General features: G+C 43.8%; 1 protein-coding gene across 1 annotated transcript in view; it reads left to right on the forward strand.

Moving 5' to 3' along the window:
* Positions 1–22,843, forward strand: part of TBC1D9 (TBC1 domain family member 9) — a 101,153-nt gene that overhangs the window by 59,878 nt on the left and 18,432 nt on the right. Inside the window, exons 4-13 of the mRNA XM_082644927.1 lie at positions 324–552; positions 992–1,253; positions 3,025–3,232; positions 8,401–8,607; positions 9,510–9,680; positions 10,302–10,452; positions 14,552–14,766; positions 16,846–16,963; positions 18,083–18,368; positions 18,847–18,976. Of these exons, the coding sequence (XP_082501053.1) occupies positions 324–552; positions 992–1,253; positions 3,025–3,232; positions 8,401–8,607; positions 9,510–9,680; positions 10,302–10,452; positions 14,552–14,766; positions 16,846–16,963; positions 18,083–18,368; positions 18,847–18,976 (1,977 nt within the window). The remainder of the gene's footprint in view (positions 1–323; positions 553–991; positions 1,254–3,024; positions 3,233–8,400; positions 8,608–9,509; positions 9,681–10,301; positions 10,453–14,551; positions 14,767–16,845; positions 16,964–18,082; positions 18,369–18,846; positions 18,977–22,843) is intronic.

A 22,843-nucleotide genomic window follows, 5' to 3' on the forward strand; every position in this document is an offset into this window, starting at 1 on the left:
ACCTTTGGGATAAGTCTATCATGATAAGCTAGGAAAAGTAGTAGAACTAGCCAAATCTTTTCATTCTAAGTGAACTTAAAAACATGATTAGTACCAATAAACAGATATTAAAATTTATATTGCTCTTTGGAAATCTTTTAGTACATAAATGCTGCTTGTTAACTGGCTTAGAACTGGGGAGTTGGCTTTGAAAATGATTCAATTTTTTTAACCTCTAGCCTTAGAAATGGTTTGTTCCTTTCCAATTACGTACAAGATACGGGAAAAAGCAGCTCTAGTCACAGTGATACCGGTTGTGTGTTTTGTGCTTTCTCGCTTCTTAGGGCATCATTGCAGAGTATAACAAAATCAATGATGTGAGGGAAGATGATGACACAGAGAAGTTCAAGGAAGCCATTGTGAAGTTCCACCGGCTGTTCGGGATGCCTGAGGAGGAGAAACTCGTCAACTATTACTCTTGCAGCTACTGGAAGGGGAAGGTTCCCCGACAGGGCTGGATGTACCTCAGTATTAACCACCTTTGCTTTTATTCTTTTCTGATGGGAAGGGAAGGTGAGTTCTCTAGAATTTCAGAGGGAAGCGTTTGAAAGTCTACTGAGGTTTGCCTGCCCTGAATGCATAAACCACATCCAAACATCAACAGTAATAAATCTGTAGTTGTAACCGAGCCAGCACTATTTTGTGATGACTTAACAATTGAATTCAATCATTTTTGGCTCCACGGTTGTAACGAAATTAGTTATGAAGTAGGAAAGATTCACCAAAGGTATAATTCATTTAGTAGACATGGACTTAAATCCGTACTAATTGTAACTCAGAATTTTTGTGGTCCAGGTTTGTCTGTTAAAACTAACAAACAGAACCATGATAAACATGGGCACGTAAACTCAAAGGAGGTCAGTGAAATTGGGGGGCAGGGTTGTTAGTTTCCAGTATCTTGAAAGAATTTTGAACAGCTGTGTGTTGACCCAGCCTTGTTCCCTGTGCTCAGCCAAGCTGGTTATCCGGTGGGTGGACATCACTCAGCTCGAGAAGAACGCCACACTGCTTCTGCCTGACATGATCAAAGTGAGCACAAGGTCCAGCGAACATTTCTTCTCCGTATTCCTCAACATCAATGAAACCTTCAAGTTAATGGAGCAGCTCGCCAACATTGCCATGAGGCAACTCTTAGACAATGAGGGGTTTGAACAAGATCGATCCCTGCCTAAACTGAAAAAGAAATCTCCTAAAAAAGTGTCTGCTCTAAAACGGTAGGTGTCAGAGACTTAGAGTCTTTTACAGACTTTAGAAACAGGAAACATATCTGTTCCTTTATGAAAATTATCCTTTTCTGAACAACTTCAAGGGTTCAGAACAGTTTTCCAGGTATAGATACAAAACTGAAAAAGACTACCTAAGGCACTCCCAGTTCATTAAGCGAGGCAGACACGACCAGCTCCAGTACAATGGGATGGGACCTCTTCTGTTCCTATGAGCAGAGCGCCATGAGCACACACATGGGGAGATGGGCAGAGTGTGTAGGAAAGACCTCTCAGTGGAGCTGCTTGGAGCTGGGCTCTCAAGACATGGTAGACATTACTCATTCAGAGTCAGTAGGATGGATATTTCAGGCAGAGGGAATAACATGATGGGAGGAGCACAAGGGAAAAGCACAGAAGGAAGTTAGTCCATCACACGTGTGAAAGGTGGCTGGGCATGAGATGAAGCGAGGCTGCAGAGGGGCCTGGAAGTCTGGATCTGGGCTAGAGAGAAGGCGAGGGAAAAGCTGATGCTCTAAAGTGTGATGATATGTATGGAATTACCCCTAACTGAGATGGGGATGAGGGAAGGAAGAGCGTGTCCAAGGGATATGAGGGCTCAGTTTTGATCGTGTTGAGTTGAGTTGCCTGCAGGACATCAAACTGGAATTGGTAATCATGGCCATACAGCTAGTACCTGACAAGAAGTCACTGCAATTAAAACACCTTTGGTGACTTGAGACATGTTTTGATAGAGTAACAAGAGGATGGGTTACTACAGTGGGTTGAATAGCACGTGAAAGGCAAGGCAAGGGCATTAGGACAGTACGGACTGCTTTTTCAAGAAAGTCGATGGTAAAGGAGGGGCCTTGCTCATTTTAGAATGAAAAAGATTTGACCAGAGGATGGTATGAAGTAGGCAGATGGGAAGAATTTGTTGGTGAGGGGTAAGTGCAGGGACAGCAGGGAGCATGGAGATAAAGCTAGAAGAAAATGAATAAAAAGTGACATCTCGTAGGACATGGAAAAGGATGCTTATGTGTGCTGATACATCTCCCTTTGAAACAGGGAAAGGAAGTAGGATGACATGAGGATGGAGTTGGTTTTGGAGACAGGAGGGAGGGAATTAGAGGGCCTGTCTTTGCCCTGTGAAGCCAGAAACTGGATCGTCAGGGGGCTGAAGTAGCATAAAAGCTTGAGCAAAGAGGTTTAAATAACTGCCATGATGAACGGGAAAAGGAACTCATTAGGGAAAAGATCATAGTTACCTGAGGACCCAGATGAGGTTAGATACTCTGCTTGTCCTGGAGGTGGGTCGGTTCCTGTGTTTTGGGCAGTTTTATTGTCTACTCAATGCGGACAGTGCCAGTCAGCAGATTCATGTGGCTTGCGTGTATTTGCATTAGGTCGTTCTTAAACGATAAGGCCCCAAGAGTGGCTCTGGATGAGTCATGGATAAATGTAATCATCTCTTAAGAAATTACTGTATTCTTTTAGAAAGAGAATTATTTCCTGTCCAGGCCTTGTTTTCCTAAGATCCTTTGACATTCACAGATACTGATTGCAAAATGGCTACACAAGGGACCTAAATATATTAAAATAATTTCATTATGCTTTTGGGTCATAGTTTGGAGTTAACGTCAGTAGAAAGCCAAGAAGGTAGGAATAAGTCTCACAAGATGGAGGAGGGGAAAGATGGGCTGGGGAACCTCCATTGCCGCATCATTTAGAGGTACTGAAACTTTTATTTTGTGTGGAGTGAGTTATTTTTGTTGCTTTCCAGCGATCTGGATGCCAGGGCAAAAAGTGAGAGATACCGTGCACTTTTCCGGCTGCCCAAAGATGAAAAATTAGATGGCCACACAGACTGCACCCTCTGGACTCCATTCAACAAAATGCACATTTTGGGGCAGATGTTTGTGTCCACAAACTACATCTGCTTTACCAGCAAGGAGGAAAACCTGTGCAGCCTCATTATCCCACTCCGAGAGGTAAGTGGCAGGTGAAAAATGGAACTTTTAGGGTATTTTAAGAGTTTTACTGGTAATACTTTTCTGTGTATCTTTTACCAGCCGTGAGTTGGCTTTTAACCATAGGTGAGTGTTCATAATTCTTTGGTGGAATCTGCCACTCTTTTTTTTTTTTTTTTTTTTTTTTTTTTGAGGTACGCGGGCCTCTCACTGTTGTGGCCTCTCCCGTTGCGGAGCACAGGCTCCGGATGCGCAGGGTCAGCGGCCATGGCTCGTGGGCCCAGCCGCTCCACGGCATGTGGGATCCTCCCGGACCGGGGCACGAGCCCGTGTCCCCTGCATAGGCAGGCGGACTCAACCACTGCGCCACCAGGGAAGCCCTGCCACTCTTTTATTTGTTGTCATTGCTCTAAGTGACCATGGGAACTGCGAGATATTTTCTTCCAGAGACAGCCTGGTATTTTAAAATGTAGATTTCATTCTTGTTCAGGTAAGGTGAGGCCAACAGAGCAGTCATTGAAAAGATTGCTTGCTATACTCACAGATTCCACTAGGGGGGGCACGCCATGCCGTGGGGACCACGCAGGGAAGCACCAGGGTGAGTCAGCCGGCAGAGAAGCTGGGGAAAACATGGGCAAGAGCCTTTATTGTGGTTTCCGTGGGAAGAAACAGGCGAGGCAGGGTAACCAGGCTTAGGTTTGCAAGCTGAATAATTTTGGCAGGCTCCAGGGCAGAGGGCCTATCCCTAGGTGTCTGGTACCTGGCCCTGGGGTGATGAGGGCAGATGAATGTGGCCCTGAGTGTGAGAGCAGATATAGGAGGTCACTGGGGTATGTATGGGCTTGGATTCGTTGGTTTGCCTATAAAAGGCCTGCTCACAGGTGAGTCCTTTACTATCTCCAGGGGTTGGCTAACTCTGGGTCAAAAAGGCCCCAAGATGTGAAAACATCAAATACAGAAGCTAGAAAATGTAGTTACTACACCTGACTCACAGCCTGAGCAGCTTGGTCTTCAGAGGAGACAGTCTAGGTTGTGAATCAGAAAGCCAAGTGTTCAGATCTGTCTGGTTTGTCGATTCCTTGCATTAGAACCACTGGGACCGCTGGCCACAGTGGCAGATTCCTGAACCCACCCCAGATCTTCTGGATCGCTGCAAGTTTTGGAGTCTGTATTTTAATAGAGTTCCAGGCTGATGCCCATAGACAGTGAAGACTAAGAAACATTATTGTATCTGGGGTGGAGGTGGGTTCTGTCGTGTCCTCACAGTGATAGATTATTCTGGTACTCGTATGGAAGCCTTGCTGTTTGGGGTTGAGAAGCAACTCAAAGTTAGGATGTCAAGGGCTGGCAGACCCGCCGTCTCTGACCTGGTAACTTTCAACTTACTCTAGTCCTCTTCTAGAAATTAAGACGGTTAGAAGCTTTGGCTATTTAATCAAGAGTGACCCTTTATTAAGATTCTCTATAGTAAAGGATTCGAGTTTCCTTCTTTTCTCTTTTTAAAAAAAAATCATTTATGTAAGCAAATTTTCTTGTTTTTTTTTCTTGTTTCAAAAATATTGCATCATTATCACAGAAAATTAGTAAAAATACAAATAAAAAGGAAACAAAATTCAGTCCTAGTCCCACCCTTCAAAGACGACCATGTTAACATTCTGCTGTACAGCTTTTCAGGCTTTATATGCATTGCTGTGTATATGTCATTTATATTATTTAGATATAAAACATAAAGAATTTTTATTTTTTTCTTAATTCCCTTAACAGTGGGTGTACACTAAACTTTTCCCCATATCATAAAATATTCTTTTACAATGTAACTTTTAGTGACTGCATATTATTCCATTAATGGAAATGTATAATTTATTTCTTCTTTTTAGGTTACCTGTGCTTGGACCTTTGCATTGTTTTTAGTTTTCTCCCAATCATATGTATAATTTTCCTTAATTGATAAATTCCTAGAAGTTTAATTGGTGGATCAAAAAGAATGCAAAATGTTAAGCAATTGAAAAATCTAGTTCTCCTTCTTATAGGGTGAACTAACTGGTATTATAACACATTTGGAGGCCAGGAATTGTTGGGAGTGAATTCTGAGATGGATAATTCATCAGGACTTACAACTGGCTCTGAAAGGCATTTCATGACTTTTTCCAGCAAACTTTGTCTTAGGGAGTTACTAAACTCTGCGTGTGTGTGTGTGTGTGTGTGTGTGTGTGTGTGTGTGTGTGTGTGTGGTGTAATTGACATAACATACTAGTTTCAGGTGAACAAAGTAGTGATTTGATATTTGTATATATTATAGAATGATCACCACAATAAGTCCAGTTAACATCTATCACCATATGTAGTAACAAGGCTGCTACTAAAAATTTTCTTCATCAAGTACTACCTGAACATAGTAAAGCAGAGTGACCTGGACTGGCTAGGGAAACCCATCCTGGGATTAAGAATGTACCGTGAATGTGTCATTTATGAATCTGAGTGAGTCATCACTGTTTATTCAGAGAGAACTCAGGAGCAGAGAGGGGCTGGGAGCTGCTGTCCAGACGTCTTCTCTCCTGTTCCCCACCTCCCGCTTTGGTCCAGGCGCTCTGTGTACATTTTAGTGTGATTTATAATAGGATGGTGAGAGTTCGGGGGAATTGAGAGAATAGTGGTTAATGTCCTCAGCCCATCTTCTGCTTGCTAGTTTTCCCCAATAGGCGGTAGGGCAAAGATCATTCAGTCCCATTTCAGGGTAAGTCAGAAGGGGGACGATGGTAGAGGCAGCATTTAAAACTAAAGCGTGCTGTGGTTGGAGGGTGCAGCTTTAAAGAAATGCTCAGTGAGACGGCAGTGCCCTGTCCTGTAACCTGATGCATCGCTGAGGTTTGTTCATGGTAAATCCCGAACCTCGACTAATGGAAGAAGCAAAGGACTTAATGTAATTTTTATTACCTCTAGGTATGATAATGACAGAAAAACACTAGGACGAGGCTCCCACCCTCCATCCGCGTCTGTGTGAGTAGAGGTGGTGTCTCTGCGAACTGACTTAAGCTGATTGATGAGCAGGACCCCCCGTGGGAACACTGCCTCCTCCTTGGAATGGCTACGTTTAGGATTGTGTAGACTAGGAATTGTTGTTTTGTTTAACTTTTTATAAATAAGTAGAAATATTGACTGGAGATTGTTAATATATATTCTACATACAGACTTAAGGTAGACTAAGTCGGATACATGTTAAATGTTTACACAGAATCGTATTGCTGTCGATTTTATAGAAATTACTGAGGCAGCAAGCAGGAGGATAAAGCGATCAGGGTCCGCATTAGAGATTCCAGATAAAGTCTCTCTTCTCTTTCAATGATAAATTACCTTGTAAGTGTTCCGTACGACACACCAAGATTTGATTAAATTTGATCTATTTTGTAACCCAAGTTGATAACGAAAATGTGTCTCATTATTCTGTAGAATATTCAGATATAGCTGTTGTCCGTTCCTGGTGGCACAAAGCTTATGGGGTAGAATTCTACTAGAACTCATTTGCCAGTGAAAAATAGGTTGTAACCCGTGGGAACCTTCCTAGGTTTTCTGAGGGAGCTTTCTTGCTGTCTCTGTATTCATGATCCTGCTAGATACAGGACTTTCCACTTTGACTTCATCACGATGCACGTGATGTCTGTGTTTGAGGCAGAGAACTTGAACCTTTCATTCTCTTGACATCTGTCATTGAATCTCAGATGCCTGGTGACTAAAAGAATCAAAAAATCTACTGAGAGAAAAGGAAGTTTTTATCAGTCTTTTAAAATAAGCATGTCTGAAGTGTCATGGGAAAATCCTTTTCATGATAAAGAAGTTGGGTTTTTTCCCCCCAATTTCTCTAGCTTCTTTTGCATTGAGGGAAAAGAACACTTTTATGTGCAACTCCAGCTATCTCGGAGATTCCTTTTAAAAAGTGTAAGTATATATCTAACTTGTACATATTTATGAAGTCTGAGAACAGAAGACAGGTCCTGCAGTTTTTCCCTTTATGGACCCCAGTAATATCTGTTTGCACTTGGGACCATGCAACTTTTTAGGCAATTCCAAGAAGTTCCTTCGCCTTGAAGGGGAGAAAAGTTTTTAAAGTTCTGCTTGGGAGGAAATGTATTTCACACGAAAATGCTGATGAAGAGGTTGAAGTTGAACCTGTCTAGACTGGTTACGTGTGGAAATGAAGGAGGGAAAGAAACTCAACTCTACAGAGTCAGAGCTGCTGCAAATAAACCATTTATCTAAGGCTGGCCTTGAGGTTTTCTTCCTAATGTACTAAAGAAAAAGGTTGTAATGCATTTCTCCTAGTCTCCAGTTGATGAAAATCCTATTATAAGCCACCAAATATATGTCGTCATTTCAAAGCTAAAACACATGCCCCTCTTTCCTACTTTTCTCCTGACGTGGTAGACTTACTTCACCGCACATGCTATGCATGCGCGCGCGCACACACACACACACACACACACACACACACGGAGTCAGCCAATGCAGATAGGGTTGCAGTTAAGCTGTTTACGTCATGTCTGTTTGAAGTGGTAAGAGGTGAGGGATGCAAAGCCCTGGAGTCTAAATGAGACGCTTGATGGATTGGTGGTGTTTTGAAAGCCATCCCCACATGAAGCTGGTAAAAGGGCCCAGTGTCATTGGCTGTTTCTGTCTCTTACAGATGAAGCAACAGCTAGGAGTCCTCCCTCTTATGGTTCTATTAAATTTTAATGAAAACCAAAGAATTCCTTTACAACGAGGTTTCTCAACCTTGGCACTATTGGCATCTTGGGCCGGGCTTTGTTGGGGGCAGGCTGTCCTGGGTCCTGCGCACTGCAGGATGTTTAGCAGCATCCCTTCCTCTACCTATGAGAGGCCCGTGGCACCCTCCACTGGTGACTACTAGAAGTGCCTCTAGATGTCGCCAAATGTCTCCTGGGGGGCAAAAATCCCTCTCGATTTATAACTACTAATTTAGAAAGACCAGCAAGATGATTCCAGCTCCAGTTTGATTTGTTATGAGCTGTTTTATTTTATTGGAGCAGGGCTAAAGAATCTCAACTTGCCTCAATAAAACAGAGGAGGTTTCTACAGAGATTTAAGAGTGTTGTGTTCTCTCTCCAGTGCTGCTCAGAGGCTGCTGTCGGATAATCCCTGGAAAATAATACTCTTGCTGTCCTGTTTCTTTTCAGGTGACGATTGTAGAAAAGGCAGACAGCTCCAGTGTGCTCCCCAGTCCTTTATCCATCAGCACCAAGAACAGAATGACCTTCCTGTTTGCCAATTTGAGAGATAGAGACTTTCTAGTGCAGAGGATCTCTGATTTCCTGCAACAGACGACCTCCAAAATATACTCGGACAAAGAGTTTGCAGGAAGCTACAACAGTTCAGATGATGAGGTCTGTGGAAGGCACCTGCAGTTGTTTTGGTTCATCTTATTACTCTTCCCCGGGGGTGTTCACCTCCCTGTCTGTTAGCCTGATCTTGAAGCTTTGCAGCTGTGCTAAGATGAACCACCTACTCTGATGTCCAGAGCAGTATCTCATTTAAATCTCATGGAGTTTATGTTTGGGATCATAGGGCCAGACAGAACCTTAGAGATCATCTGGTCTAACCCTCTTCTTTCACTGTTGAAAGCATTATTAAGTAATTTGTCCTGGTTACATAGCAAGTGACTCTGGTCTATGTAAGTGACCTTGTTGGGAATGGTACAGAGGTCACTAAAAACTGAAATACAACATCATTATGATGATTTTAGGATGATAAAATACGAATTGTATCCCTATTGAATTAAGCCCTAGACATCCAAAGAACTGGAGCCCTGAAAGATATGTAATTAGCTCAAGTGATAGAGCAACTTACTAGCAGCTAAAATACATGGCAAAAATGGTGAGCTCATGAGTAACGTCCCTGCCCATCTTCCTGCTCCAAGCTTCTGTAGGCATTTCTGAGGCACCAGAAGCTAGAGAGGAGGTAAGGGAGGTGATCCCATTAGCAGCTGATTCAACCACATCATGCTTTGCATTCATACTAATCAAAGAGACACATGGCCACCCAGTTTGTTGTAAAAATGCATCTAAAATACAGAGGAAACCTATTTTGGGCATTGAAGCTCTGTGGCCCATGACCCCATCAAATCCCCATCAAAGTGCTGGCTTGCTGCCTTTCTCCTGTTTTGTCACGTCACAAGAAACCTCTTAGGGACCATAACGTAGCTATTGGTGTCTGTCCAGAGGACGCTAAAGAAGTAGATTCTGTAGCCAAAATGGTTCCAGCATCTTGTTGCTCTCTGCATCGGCAGGTGTATTCTCGGCCCAGCAGCCTTGTTTCCTCCAGTCCCCAGAGAAGCATGAGCTCCGATGCTGACGGTGAGCGCCAGTTTAACCTCAATGGCAACAGCGTCCCCACGGCCACACAGACCCTGATGACCATGTATCGGCGGCGGTCTCCCGAGGAGTTCAACCCGAAATTGGTGGGTGCCTCCTCCTCTTGCCCGGAACTTTCTATATTAGAACAATAACGTTTAAAAAATCTTTTTAAATAAAAGTAAACTCATCAACATGTCAATAGATATTTTCCTACAAGTAAAGGATATTTTGTTGAAGAAACACAAATTACACATAAATATAACATATAATGACATGGTTATATGTTATTGGGTTTCAGAGCGGCTTCATCGTGGAAGGAGATGAGTTATAGAGGGTACAGCTGACCTTTTTTGGTCTTGTTTTTAACTATTGTGTAAGTCAGCCAACAAATAAGTACATAATGTCTCAGGCCACATTTAAAAAACATCCACTGTTTCACTTGGAAGTATAGACGTAAAGCCATAAATATCATTTGCATTCTGCTGACTCATCTCAGGTAAGTACAGTTCTGACTCTAGGACAGAAAATTTCATGGCAGATCCACGGGCATACATGTGTCATATCTGGGAAGGACTCGAGAAAATCTGAGTTCTTTGTTCTCATGAATTCTGTCCAGAACTTAACTGCTCCATTCACCAGGGAAAGTGTTCTGACCTTCCATCGAACTTGTCCTAACCATTGTCGAAGTACTTTGGGATGTAGTGATGCTTCATTATCCCTTTCAGGCCAAAGAGTTTTTGAAAGAGCAAGCCTGGAAGATTCACTTTGCTGAGTACGGGCAAGGGATTTGCATGTACCGCACGGAAAAGACACGGGACCTGGTGCTGAAGGGCGTACCCGAGAGCATGCGCGGGGAGCTCTGGCTGCTGCTCTCAGGTATGGCCAGGCTTGGGGTGGGAGCACTGGGGACCCCGGAGCTGGCCTTCCACCTTCCATCGTGCATCAGGGCTCTTTCAAATATGTAACCCCCTGATTCAGTGCTAGATCGCAGTTCCTTGCCAGAATGTTGAATTCCCTCAGTAAAAATACAGGACACAGGGCTTCCCTGGTGGCACAGTGGTTGGGAGTCCACCTGCCGATGCAGGGGACACAGGTTCGTGCCCCGGTCCAGGAAGATCCCACATGCCGCGGAGCGGCTGGGCCCGTGAGCCACGGCCGCTGAGCCTGCGCGTCCGGAGCCTGTGCTCCGCAACTGGAGAGGCCACAACAGTGAGAGGCCCACATACCGCAAAAAAAAAAAAATACAGGACACATATTCAACAGACCAGATGTGGAAGACACCATCCCTCGAGTCCTCATAACCTCTTCTGTTCCTTCACTAACTCTATTTAGGATAAAATGGAGACTGAAGAAAAAGAGTATAATTCTTCGTGATTTTTGGAGTCCTTTTTCTCCTTTCCCAGCTGTGTCAGCTTCATTGAGGATTTTTTTTTTTTTTTTTTTTTTGCGGTACGCGGGCCTCTCACTGCACAGGCTCCGGACGCGCAGGCTCAGCAGCCATGGCTCCCGGGCCCAGCTGCTCCGCGGCATGTGGGATCTTCCCGGACTGGGGCACGAACCCGTGTCCCCTGCATCGGCAGGTGGACTCTCAACCACTGCGCCACCAGGGAAGCCCGAGGATGTTTAAGTGTGGCACTCCGTCAGAGTCTTCACTGGGTTGGGGGAGAGGGTAGAAATGAAGGAATCGAAGAAGCTTCTCCTTGATTTTTGCCACCTCTTGAATTTGCTGGTTATTTCTGGAGACCAGGAAGAGAGGCCAGAATCAGCCCTGGGAACGAAAGCCTTCCTGGATCATACAGTCCAAGCTGGAGATGCCGGGAAGGACAGAAGGGGATGTGTCCTGGACCCATGGGAAAGCTGTGTCCATCCTCACGGGCCCACTGCCAGGCTCATGCCCAGATACAACACTGTCAGGTTAAACCTTTGAGCCCTGCTACAGAAGCCAGAGGTCCTTCAGGCTAAGCACGTCCTTCCTCCCAGACTAAGCATCCAGTGTATGCCAGGGATCTGTTGTGTCACAAACATCAGAGCATTCCTTTGGGGGTCACCAGTCTTTAATATATAAATCAGTTACTTTACCTGGTTAGAAGCTTGAAATGTAATCGTCTTAAATAGGCCCATGTGAAAAATTTTATTTGAACGTGAGGTGGTCTGACACAAGTACTATTATCAAAACCTTTTATTTTAAAAATGACATTAAAATTAAAAGCATAGTTACCAGACTTATAAGAAAACCTTTGAAAAAGAGAACACCTGTAGCTCTTTCTAAAAGTGGATATAAATGGCAATTGCCTATAATGAGATATATTATATCTCAGAAGTAGGGGGGTAGAATCCTGAAAAATCATTGGTTTTATCTGTTTCATGTAAAACTAGTTTGTTCGATCCTCATTCACATGTCTTGTTTTTCATTTGCTTTACGTAGAGCAGCCATAGCTCCTCGTTTAGAAACCCAAATGTGACTCAAATCATTTCTAGTTACCAATCCAGCCCAAGAAGATACTTACTGGGCTTCCCTGGTGGTGCAGTGGTTGAGAGTCCGCCTGCCGATGCAGGGGACGCGGGTTCGTGCCCCGGTCCGGGAGGATCCCACATGCCGCGGAGCAGCTGGGCCCGTGAGCCATGGCCGCTGAGCCTGCGCGTCCGGAGCCTGTGCTCCGCAACAGGAGAGGCCCCAACAGTGAGAGGCCCGCGTACCGCAAAAAAAAAAAAGATCATTACCATCCAGTCTGCTGTCTTCCTTGTGTGTGGCGAACAAGTCACCTTGACAACCTGATTCAGATCGCTGACAGAGTAAACAAAAAATTCCATTTTCATCTTAGTCAAATTGGAAGTTATTTACAGCCACATTTTAGATGAAAATGAAACACATTAGCCGCCGGGGAAAGAGCATACGACAGTCCACAGCCTTGTTATAGAGACACATTCAGAGTTAGACCCAGCATTTTCTTTAACTGTGATGGGCTATGTGAGGCCAAAGGGTGATGTGGTCTACACACCATCTCTGTTGGGTAGAGAACTGAGCCCATATTTCCACCCAGTGCACAGGGCGTGGGGTTCATATGGAGGCCAGCCCACCCACGGGGAGAGCCCAGCCCCCCGCAGCAGAGCCCCGACCGAGTCCTGCCCTGCTTCCCATAACTCTTAGGACCACTGTACCAGGGCCTGGCTCTCTGTACCCACTGAAGGGAGGTGCAGGCCAGATGGCAAGAAATCCTTGCAAACCTCCCTTGAGAAGAGAGCCAAAGCCAGTGTTAAGTTACCGTCAACCAGACTGCCTTTCCAGGACAAGGGTGAGTGATGAGGCCTGCTCTCTGGGTGACCAACTGTGGCAAGGACTGGGTCGGTCCAGGGGTCTAATTTCTAATCAGTGAAACACAAATCAGTTTACCCTGTCATTAAATACGTGTGTGTGTGTATAGTGTATATATATATATATATATATACATATATATATATTTAACTATCTATTCATCATATAATATGTACATATATGTATGTGTATTTTTATCTGTATATATTTATATATATGTATATGTGTGTATGTATATATAATTTATACTTAGGTAAATTATATTTAACTAGATTGAGATTCAAATGTTTGCATCCGGAGTTTTTCTGCCTTTGAGAATCATAAAATGCAAAGATCTCAAAGCAGTGATTCTCACCCACCTCTCCATCATCATCCCCAGCACTGAGGAACTGCCCTCCATAGCAGCGGCTCATCACTGCCGGGAATACCCTCCCTGCCCCCTGCAATGTATCCTAATACCTCCTCCTACCGTTCAGTATGGCTGTTTGTGAGCCCTTCAGAGCTTATGCTTTAGCAAACAGTTTTCAAACTTATTTTGAGAAGCAGACCCTCCTTTTTCAAGTGGAATCCTAAGGAAAACCCCAATAAAATACAAGCAAAGCTGCTTGGTTGAGGGAGGGCAGAGGCGGCGGAGGCCTCAGTTCGGCTTTCTCTGCCCGCCTCCCTTTTTTTCTCTGAGCAGCCCCTCAGGATTGTCTGTGGAAGTTCCTTGGAACACAGTTTTTAGGTTGGAAACCTCTATCTTAGGGAGGTTTTTTTTTTTAATTCATCATTATTATTTTTTTTATTGAAGTATAGTTGATTGTGTTAGTTTCAGGTATACAGCATAGAGATTCAGTTATCTTTTTTCTGATTTTTTTTCATTAAGGTTATTACAAGGTATTGAATATAGTTCCCTGTACTATACAGTAAATCCTTGTTGCTTATTTATTTTATGTACAGTAGTTTGAATCTGTTAATCCCATCCTCTTAATTTCTCCCTCCCCCATTCCCTCTCCCCTTTGGTAACCATAAGTTTGTTTTCTACATCTGTGAGTCTGTTTCTGTATTGCATATACATTCATTTGTATTATTTTTTAGATTCCACATATAAGTGATATCATATAGTATAGGGAGGTGTTTTTTTTTTTAATTTATTTTTGACTGTGTTGGGTCTTCGTTGCTGCATGTGGGCTTTTCTCTAGTTGCGGCGAGCGGGAGCTACTCTTTGTTGCAGTGCGTGGGCTTCTTATTGTGGTGGCTTCTCTTGTTGTGGAGCATGGGCTCTAGGCAGGCAGGCTTCAGTAGTTGTGGCTCATAGGCTCAGTAGTTGTGGCGCACGGGCTTAGTTGCTCCGCAGCATGTGGGATCTTCCTGGACCAGGGCTCGAAACCGTGTCCCCTGCATTGGCAGGCAGATTCTCAACCACTGCACCACCAGGGAAGCCCCTGTAGGGAGGTTTTAAACAGCCGCTTACTATGCAGTGAGAAGAGGGAAGGAGGACAGAGTGAATTTACAATCTGGCCGTGATTGCAACAGACACGTCATCATGGGATTTCATAATTATCTCGCAAGTGTCCTTTGAGGGGAAGGAAGGTGAAGAGTCTGGGTCAGTCAGCTGTGGTTACAGACCAAGGGCGGGGCTTCCACTTTCTGATGTTGCGTCTGTTGGGTATTTCCCAGGTGCTATCAACGAGAAGGCCACGCATCCCGGGTACTATGAAGACCTCGTGGAGAAGTCCATGGGGAAGTACAACCTCGCCACGGAGGAGATTGAGAGGGACCTGCACCGCTCCCTCCCAGAGCACCCAGCTTTCCAGAACGAAATGGGCATCGCTGCTCTGAGGAGAGTCTTAACGGCTTATGCTTTTCGAAATCCTAACATAGGGTATTGCCAGGTGAATGTCACAGAGGGGTGAGACTTTAAAAAAAATGTTTTATTAGCCAGTAAGTAATGAGAAAGGCGTTACGGTTAAGAGAACTATTACTGCACCAGGGTCTCTCGACCTTGGTACTATTGACATTGTGGACTGAATAATTGTTTGTGTGGGACGGTCCTGTGCTTTGTAGGATGTTTAATAACAATCCTGTTGACTAACATGTTTAATAGCATCTACCTACTAAACGCCAGTAGAACTCCCCAACTGTGACAACTAAAATGTCTGTAGACATTGATAAATGTCTCTCAGAGAGCGAAGTCTCCCTGAGCTGAGAACCCCCGCACTGAGGTTCTCAGCCAGGGGACAAGAGTGCCCTTTCTGGATCCACCACCGTCTAGTGACCTAGCTGGTCACTGCTGTTCCTGAGCATGCCTGGGCACCAGGCCTGGATTCTAGGTTCCACAGTGCTCCTGCTATGCATCTCCTAAGCAACTAACTTCCTTGAGAATGTAACTTTTATATGCTATGGTTATATTTTAAGGCACTTTAAAATAAATGCTTAATTCAGTATAAAAAAATGTTGCCCATATACCCACTACAATTATCTCTTATACTAGGTCCAGATACCACAATTTGGGAAGCTCCAAGATAATGTCCTTAGATTTAAAGGCCACATACATACTCAGAGAGACCTTCCCTGACCATCTAGCTAAAAGATAAAGCAGGCTTAATTCCTTTACACCTCTACACACACATACACACACACAGAGCACAGGTCTCCCTGTACCACATTTTATCTTTTTGATAGCACTTAATTTAAATATACATCCAAATTGATTAATCAACCTTTACGTCTTTATTCTATCTCTCTGAACCCAGCATTTACGCCCTGTGAGACTTGTCACCACTGTGTCCCCCCTTCCCCAATATTTAGTCCAGAGCCTGTTACCAAGTAGACCTTCAAAAGAACTTACCTTGACTGAATGACTAAGGAACTAACCGTGACCATGATCGTGGGCTAGGCAGGTTAATTCTCAAGTAGAATTTTACTAATGATTTCACTTGGGAAGCTATTGAGTAAGGCTTACAAGAAAGAGCCTATTAGACCAAAATTCCTTTTTTTTTTAATTAATTAATTTATCTTTGGCTGAGTTGGGTCTATCATTGCTGTGCACAGGCTCAGTAGTTGTGGCTCACCGGCTCTAGAGCACAGGCTCAGTAGTTGTGGCGCACAGGCTTAGTTGCCCCACGGCATGTGGGATCTTCCCGGACCAGGGCTCAAACTCGCATCCCCCGCATTGGCAGGTGGATTCATAACCACTGCGCCACCAGGGAAGTCTCCAAAAACTCCTTTTTTGACATTTATATTGTTGAAGCCTGATGAACACTTACTGGTTTCTAGAAGATCAAAAGAAGTACAGGAGTGAGTTCCCTTCTAATATAATAGAGTTCATATTTATCTTTTGATCTTCCTCTTTTTAATTCAGAGGACATTAAAGTAGTTGAGCCTTGAGTGGTTGTGAGCTATCTGATAATATCTTTTAATAAAGTAGGTTACTTTAGAATAAAATCCCTGTTACTTATCACTACCATCCTTATCCAGATGGAAATAATGGGCGAGGACTCCAACTTTGAAAGGTTTCATTGTTCCCTGAGGAGAGCCCCAAGCCATGTTTACTTGGTTTAGACACAATTATGGAAGATTAAAAAGGAAATAGTTACCTCACTGAATTAAGGATTGAAAACACCTAGGCTTTTAACAGGTTAAAAGCATTGTCAAATAGCCTTTGGACAAAGTTTTTTTGAATGAGGGTTTGCGTGCATGGGGGGGTGAATATTGGTGCTCATGGAGGCTCTTAACAGTTAACAGGCCCAAGGACTAAGGACTTTTACATTTTTAAAGAGTTGGAAAGAAGACAAAACTTGGAAGAATATGTGTGTGTACTTGCAAAGCCTTTAAAAATTTATTATCTGTTTTTTTAAGGAAAAAGTACACTGGCCCCTGAGGGACTAACTCAGTCATTTTTCAGGTTAACAAAATTGCTTGTATGTTAAAATGGAAAATGTGTTTGATGACATCTTCTTTCATCCCTTTAGGCCATGAACATTGTCACATCAGTGCTGCTGCTTTATGCCAAAGAGGAGGAAGCTTTCTGGCTGCTGGTGGCTTTGTGTGAACGCATGCTTCCTGATTACTACAACACCAGGGTGGTTGGTATGTGAGGATGCAGTTAACATTTTAACCCTTATCTCATCAGGAAAATGTTTCTAGAACCGGGAAACCAGCTGGAACCCCATTTCCAGTCACCATTGGTCAAAAGAATTTCAGACTACTGCAGCTTTCTAAGATGCGACTGAGAGGGCTTGAATCAATATAGATTATACACAAAGGAGCCCTGTGGAGCTTCTCCCCATGGAGAGAATACACGTGTCTCACTGTTTTAGGAAGCACTCAATGTGGGTGTCAGTCCGTGCCATGTGAGAGCTACTCCAAGCACACAGATCATCAACCCAAAAAGGTTTAACAATTCTTTCATGAAGAGCATGGAATCTATGGAAAGCAGAAGTATTCAAAAAAGGAGTGGGCAGAATAGCATATAAAAATGTATCCAGAGCTCAGTTTCTAAGGTATTTTTCAGAACTGGCTTCATTGCAAAGCAAACAACGGTGATGAGCATTTAAACAAATTATTGGCACTTCTCCTTATAATCCCCTCCGCTGTTAGACATACATTTTAGCAGGATAAGCTTTTCATTGCCAGTGTAGCAAAAGGTATGCTTTATGCTCCCCTCTTGTGTTCTGTTTTCATTTCTAAACTTTTGCACACTCATTTGACTCATTGGAAATACTCTCCAGAAATGTCTACAGCTGGAATGCTTTTAAATTGAAAAAAACAATTGTTTAGAGAAATGATTCCTATGTGGGGACCATGCATCCAGAAGAGAGATTTTTTTTTTTAAGAGTTTGCCAAGAAGTGAGGCTACTTAGATATACATTTCATGCCTAACCAAACATCACGTTGCCAACAAAAAAAGTAATTGTGTGCCAGGAGAATTTTGTAAATTGACCTTTTCAACAGCCTTCAGAGTTCTCATGTTATTGCTCTTTTATGGTAAAGAATCAGGAGAGGAAGACCCCAGAAAGAGAAGCTGTAGCCAGAACTCATCTGGTGACTTGGCTGTGCTGACACCTTGGTCTAGTAACATAGTAATTAGAGTTCTGTCTCAGCAGCAGTTGTGAACTGAATTATTTTCGTCAAGCCATTGGGTTGGGTTCATTAGTGAGAAGGTGCAGTTGGTTGACCCATGGCCTTTTGCGTCCACCTCCACTGCAGGTGCCCTGGTGGACCAGGGTGTCTTCGAGGAACTTGCCCGGGACTATGTCCCACAGCTGTATGACTGCATGCAGGACCTGGGTGTGATTTCTACCATCTCCCTGTCCTGGTTCCTCACACTGTTTCTCAGCGTGATGCCCTTTGAGAGTGCAGTTGTGGTTGTCGACTGTTTCTTCTATGAAGGAATCAAAGTGATATTCCAGTTGGCCCTGGCTGTGCTGGACGCAAATGTGGACAAACTTTTGAACTGCAAGGACGATGGGGAGGCCATGACCGTTTTGGGAAGGTATTTCTCACTTTGAAAACTACCTTTGGGTTTTCTTCCCTGTACTTTTTTTTTTTTTTGCCGCGCCACGCAGCATGCGGGATCTTAGTTCCCCCACCAGGGATCGAACCCAGGCCCCCTGCATTGGAAGCACAGAGTCTTAACCACTGGACCGCCAGGGAAGTCCTCTTCCCTGTACTTACCATGTATCTTTTTGCTTGGTTCCACGAGTCTTAATTGGCCTGATGGTAATCATAATGCCCACTTTTCTCTGTGGCTGAGCATTTCTTTTCATATGCTTTGTCTTTAGAAGTGAAGGCAATCAACTCTACTTCAATTAAAAAATAATACAATTAAAAAAAAAGAAGTGAAGGCAATTTTATTCTGCTCTTAAGGAAATTTTAGTCTTTTGTTTTGATATGCAGAGTTTGCAGACAATGGGTGGACAGGTGTAAAGGGATTCGCCTCCCAGTGACTCCAGATTCATTTCTTCTTCCAGGTATTTGGACAGTGTGACCAATAAGGACAGCACACTGCCCCCCATCCCTCATCTCCACTCCCTGCTCAGTGATGATGTGGAGCCCTATCCTGAGGTCGACATCTTCAGACTCATCAGAACTTCCTATGAGGTAGGTCACGTTCCCTGCCTGAGCATCACAGCACTCTGAGTGCTCCGAGGGGCTCGGCTGGACATGTGCCACAGCTTCCATTGCTAACCCAGGGGTGTCCCTGCTTCCCTCCGCCTTCTGGGAACTAGTTGCCGAAGCAAGCAGCTTCCTGCCAGCCGACAGCTTCGAGCTCCAGAGATGGACACTGAATGGATCTAATACCACAGAGCAATTGGCATGACCAGCTCAGGCCCTCCAGTTCTTGGCTTTGCCCACCCTGAAGCCTGATCAAGTAGCAGCTCCTATTCAACTCTGGGTGGGTTGAGGAGGGACTGTTGAAAGCAAGCATGGGGAAGTTGACCTGCACAAATCAGCTCACTTCCCATGCTCATGCCAAGTTCTTAGGTCTTCTGGGAAGTACACAAGCCAATCCTCTTAGGTCCAAGACACATATAATACTCTATACCATCCTAGAGAAGAACCAGAGTCCTAGGATTCCTCTAAACTTGCTTGGCCTGGGCGTGGGAGGGTGCCTCCTGGTCCATGATGACCCCAGATGTGGTCCTGAATCCCATAAAAGAACTAACGAGCATCTAGAGGTGAAGGAACCACGGTCCTGTGTACCCCATAGCACTTGGGGTTTGTGGTGCCCCCCAGGACTCAGTGCCCATAACATCTCATGGTTTGTTCATTTCCTGATCATTAAGAAATAGCATGAATGTTCCGCTCAGCACACTAGGCCCTCTCCTGATGTTTTGGGATCATATGACTGGCGATTGTCAGCATTTCAATTAGCAACAGCCTGGATATGGGAGAAATGGTGAGGAAAATCTCTCCTAAAGAGAACCCCAAATTTGGTGCTTTTAAAAAAATCGGCATGGATCCAGACATCTTTTCAGAAATGTGTGTCCTTAACTCAAAATGGGAGAAAGACTGGTAACTTATTATTTCAGAAAATTTTCATTGACACTCCATATATATTGAAAACAAAACATTTTTGGTATGTTTTAGAATCATAAAAGTAATGCAGGTTTATTGTAAAAAAATGTAGAAACTGTAGAAAAATATGAAAGAAAAGACTATATCCTGTGAGCATCTCACTATATTTCCCTCAAGTATGGGGGTTTTTTTTTCAGTTTTTAAAAACATTTATTTTAATTAATTATTTATTTTTGGCTGTGTTGGGTCTTCGTTGCTGCACGCAGCCTTTCTCTAGTTGTGGCGAGCAGGGGCTACTCTTCATTGCAGTGCGCAGGCTTCTCATTGCGATGTCTTCTCTTGTTCCGGAGCATGGGCTCTAGGCACGTGGGCTTCAGTAGTTGTGGCACACAGCCTCAGTAGTTGTGGTACACGGGCTTAGTTGCTCCGTGGCATGTGGGATCTTCCTGGACCAGAGCTCGAACCTGTGTCCTCTGCATTGGCAGGTGGATTCTTAACCACTGCGGCACCAGGGAAGTCTCCAAATATGTTTTTATTTTTTGCAACTTACACTTAAAAAATAAGTTTATACTAAAAAGTGTTTTGCACCATTCCATTTTTTACTTAAAATAGATCATGAGCATTTTCTGATATTTAATATATTGTTTGCAGGTTTTTGCAGATTCTTAATAGTCTGCTTTAATGAGGTGCCAAAAGTTATTTAGCTGATTCCTTTTTGTTAGACATTTAGTTTGGTTGCTTCCAAATTTTCAGTACCATATGGCAAATTTGTATGGTATTATTATGTATTTACATATTATATAATATATATGATATTATATATTATATGATAAACTACTGCATAAATAATACATCTCTGAATTTTTTCTTCTTAGAGTCCATTCTTAGGAATAGATTTACAGTAGTAGATCAAAAAGTATGAATTATTTCCAAGCTCCTGGCACACACTGTCCAATTTCTTTAAAAATTGTCCCAATTTATATTTCCACTAGTAGAGACTAAGGATGGCTGTCACTTTACTCTTTCCAAAACTGGTTATTATCATAATGCATTCTTTAAAAAATCATTGCCCCAGGACTTTTGGATAGTCCTCCGTCAGAAATTTTTCCAGAAAAAGAGCCCATGTGACTGAAGACAGTAGCTATTATTATAGCTGTGGGCTGTTTTCCTAAAGGCATCCCCTGAAACCTTTATTTTAAAGAGAATTCTAGACCAAAGTGATAAAGCTTGGTATGTGGAAACTCAGCTTTGTTCTTGACAGCAGATAAGCTAAGGTCTTGTTGAGATCAGCACTTGGCCCATTTTTAATGGGAAAGAGAGGAGAATGGAGACAAGACCAGGGCTGGTCTCCATTTCCATCCTGTCTGCCTGGTCCCTAATGGTGACGCTTAGGCTGCCAAATATCCTATCACAGGACACAGCAGCAGTTTCCTTCCTCTGCCTGGGAAGACAACCCCGTTTATTTATAGCAATGCCTACATTACCTGGCCTTTCAATACATGATGATTGGTTTTTTGTTTTCTCTTCTCTGCTTGGTGTCACTGCCCTGCTCATAAGCTTCCATTGCCTTCCCAATGCCTTCTAGGCCATCCTAAAGAAAACACCACAAACACTTGCCTTTCTTTTTTTTTTTTCCACCTATTAAATTGATGGTCCTCAATTCTGCCTGTGCATTAAAACCACTTAAAAAAAATTTTTAAGCCAAGCTTTTAAAAATATACATTCCAGGGCTTCCCTGGTGGCGCAGTGGTTGAGAGTCCGCCTGCCGATGCAGGAGACGCAGGTTCGTGCCCCGGTCCGGGAAGATCCCACATGCCGCAGAGCGGCTGGGACCGTGAGCCATGGCCGCTGAGCCTGCGCATCCGGAGCCTGTGCTCCGCAAAGGGAGACGCCACAACAGTGAGAGGCCCGCATACCACACACACACACACACAATTTTATATATATATATATATATATATATGTTCCTAGGCTCCATTCTAGACCAGTAAACTTTGTATCTCTGGTATGAGGCCTAAGAATAAATTTTTTTTTTTAAAGTTCCCAGGTGATTCTAGAGCCTGGTGAGGGTTGAGAATCACTGCCCTAGATACAAAATAGGGCCACTATACAGAGAGACCCATTATAACCTGGTTATACGGCACAACACTGGTGTTCTGAAGCAGGTGACTCATTGCTTTCTGTGCTTCAGGATAATTAGTCAGGAAAATAGAAAAGTAGGGAAAATACGGAAAGCACATTCAGCCTTGAGATTCCCTAGGTTGATGCCAGTTGATCAGCTTTCTCCTGATGTGTAGAGATGGTAACTTGATTCATAAACGCTTTGCTCATTGTGAAGTTCTACCGAGCCCCTCCTGGAAGGAATGGTAAGGACGGTCTGAGAGACAGTTTTCTTCTGTGTGCGCCCCGTGTGCAGTTTTGTTAGATACATAGACGTAGAAGACAAAGTCCCGGCCTTCAGGTTCACCCATAGACTGAGATGAGCTTTCTGGAAGGCACGGGGCACTTTAAATAAAAGACCTTTCAGCAGACACACGACCACCACAGTTTCTTCATGTTCAAGACGATTTGCCCAGGGCGTCTGTGAAATGTTAAGTGGGGAAAGGAGGTGGCTGATAAAACACAAGGAGGAGTTTGTGCAGAAGGACAGGTTTTTTTTGTTTGTTTGTTTGTTCTGCAGTATGCGGGCCTCTCACTGTTGTGGCCTCTCCCATCGCGGAGCACAGGCTCCGGATGCGCAGGCTCAGCAGCCACGGCCCACGGGCCCAGCCGCTCTGTGGCATGTGGGATCTTCCCGGACCGGGGCACGAACCCGTGTCCCCTGCATCAGCAGGCGGACTCCCAACCACTGCGCCACCAGGGAAGCCCTAACAGACAGTTTTATAAGTTCAGAATAAAGTGTCAGCTCCTTAAGGGTGATGAAAACAGCTCTCACTCAAGGAGAACCCA

The sequence above is a fragment of the Mesoplodon mirus genome, assembly GCF_964341445.2.
Source record: "Mesoplodon mirus genome assembly, chromosome: 2".
Classification (NCBI taxonomy): Eukaryota; Metazoa; Chordata; class Mammalia; order Artiodactyla; family Ziphiidae; genus Mesoplodon; species Mesoplodon mirus.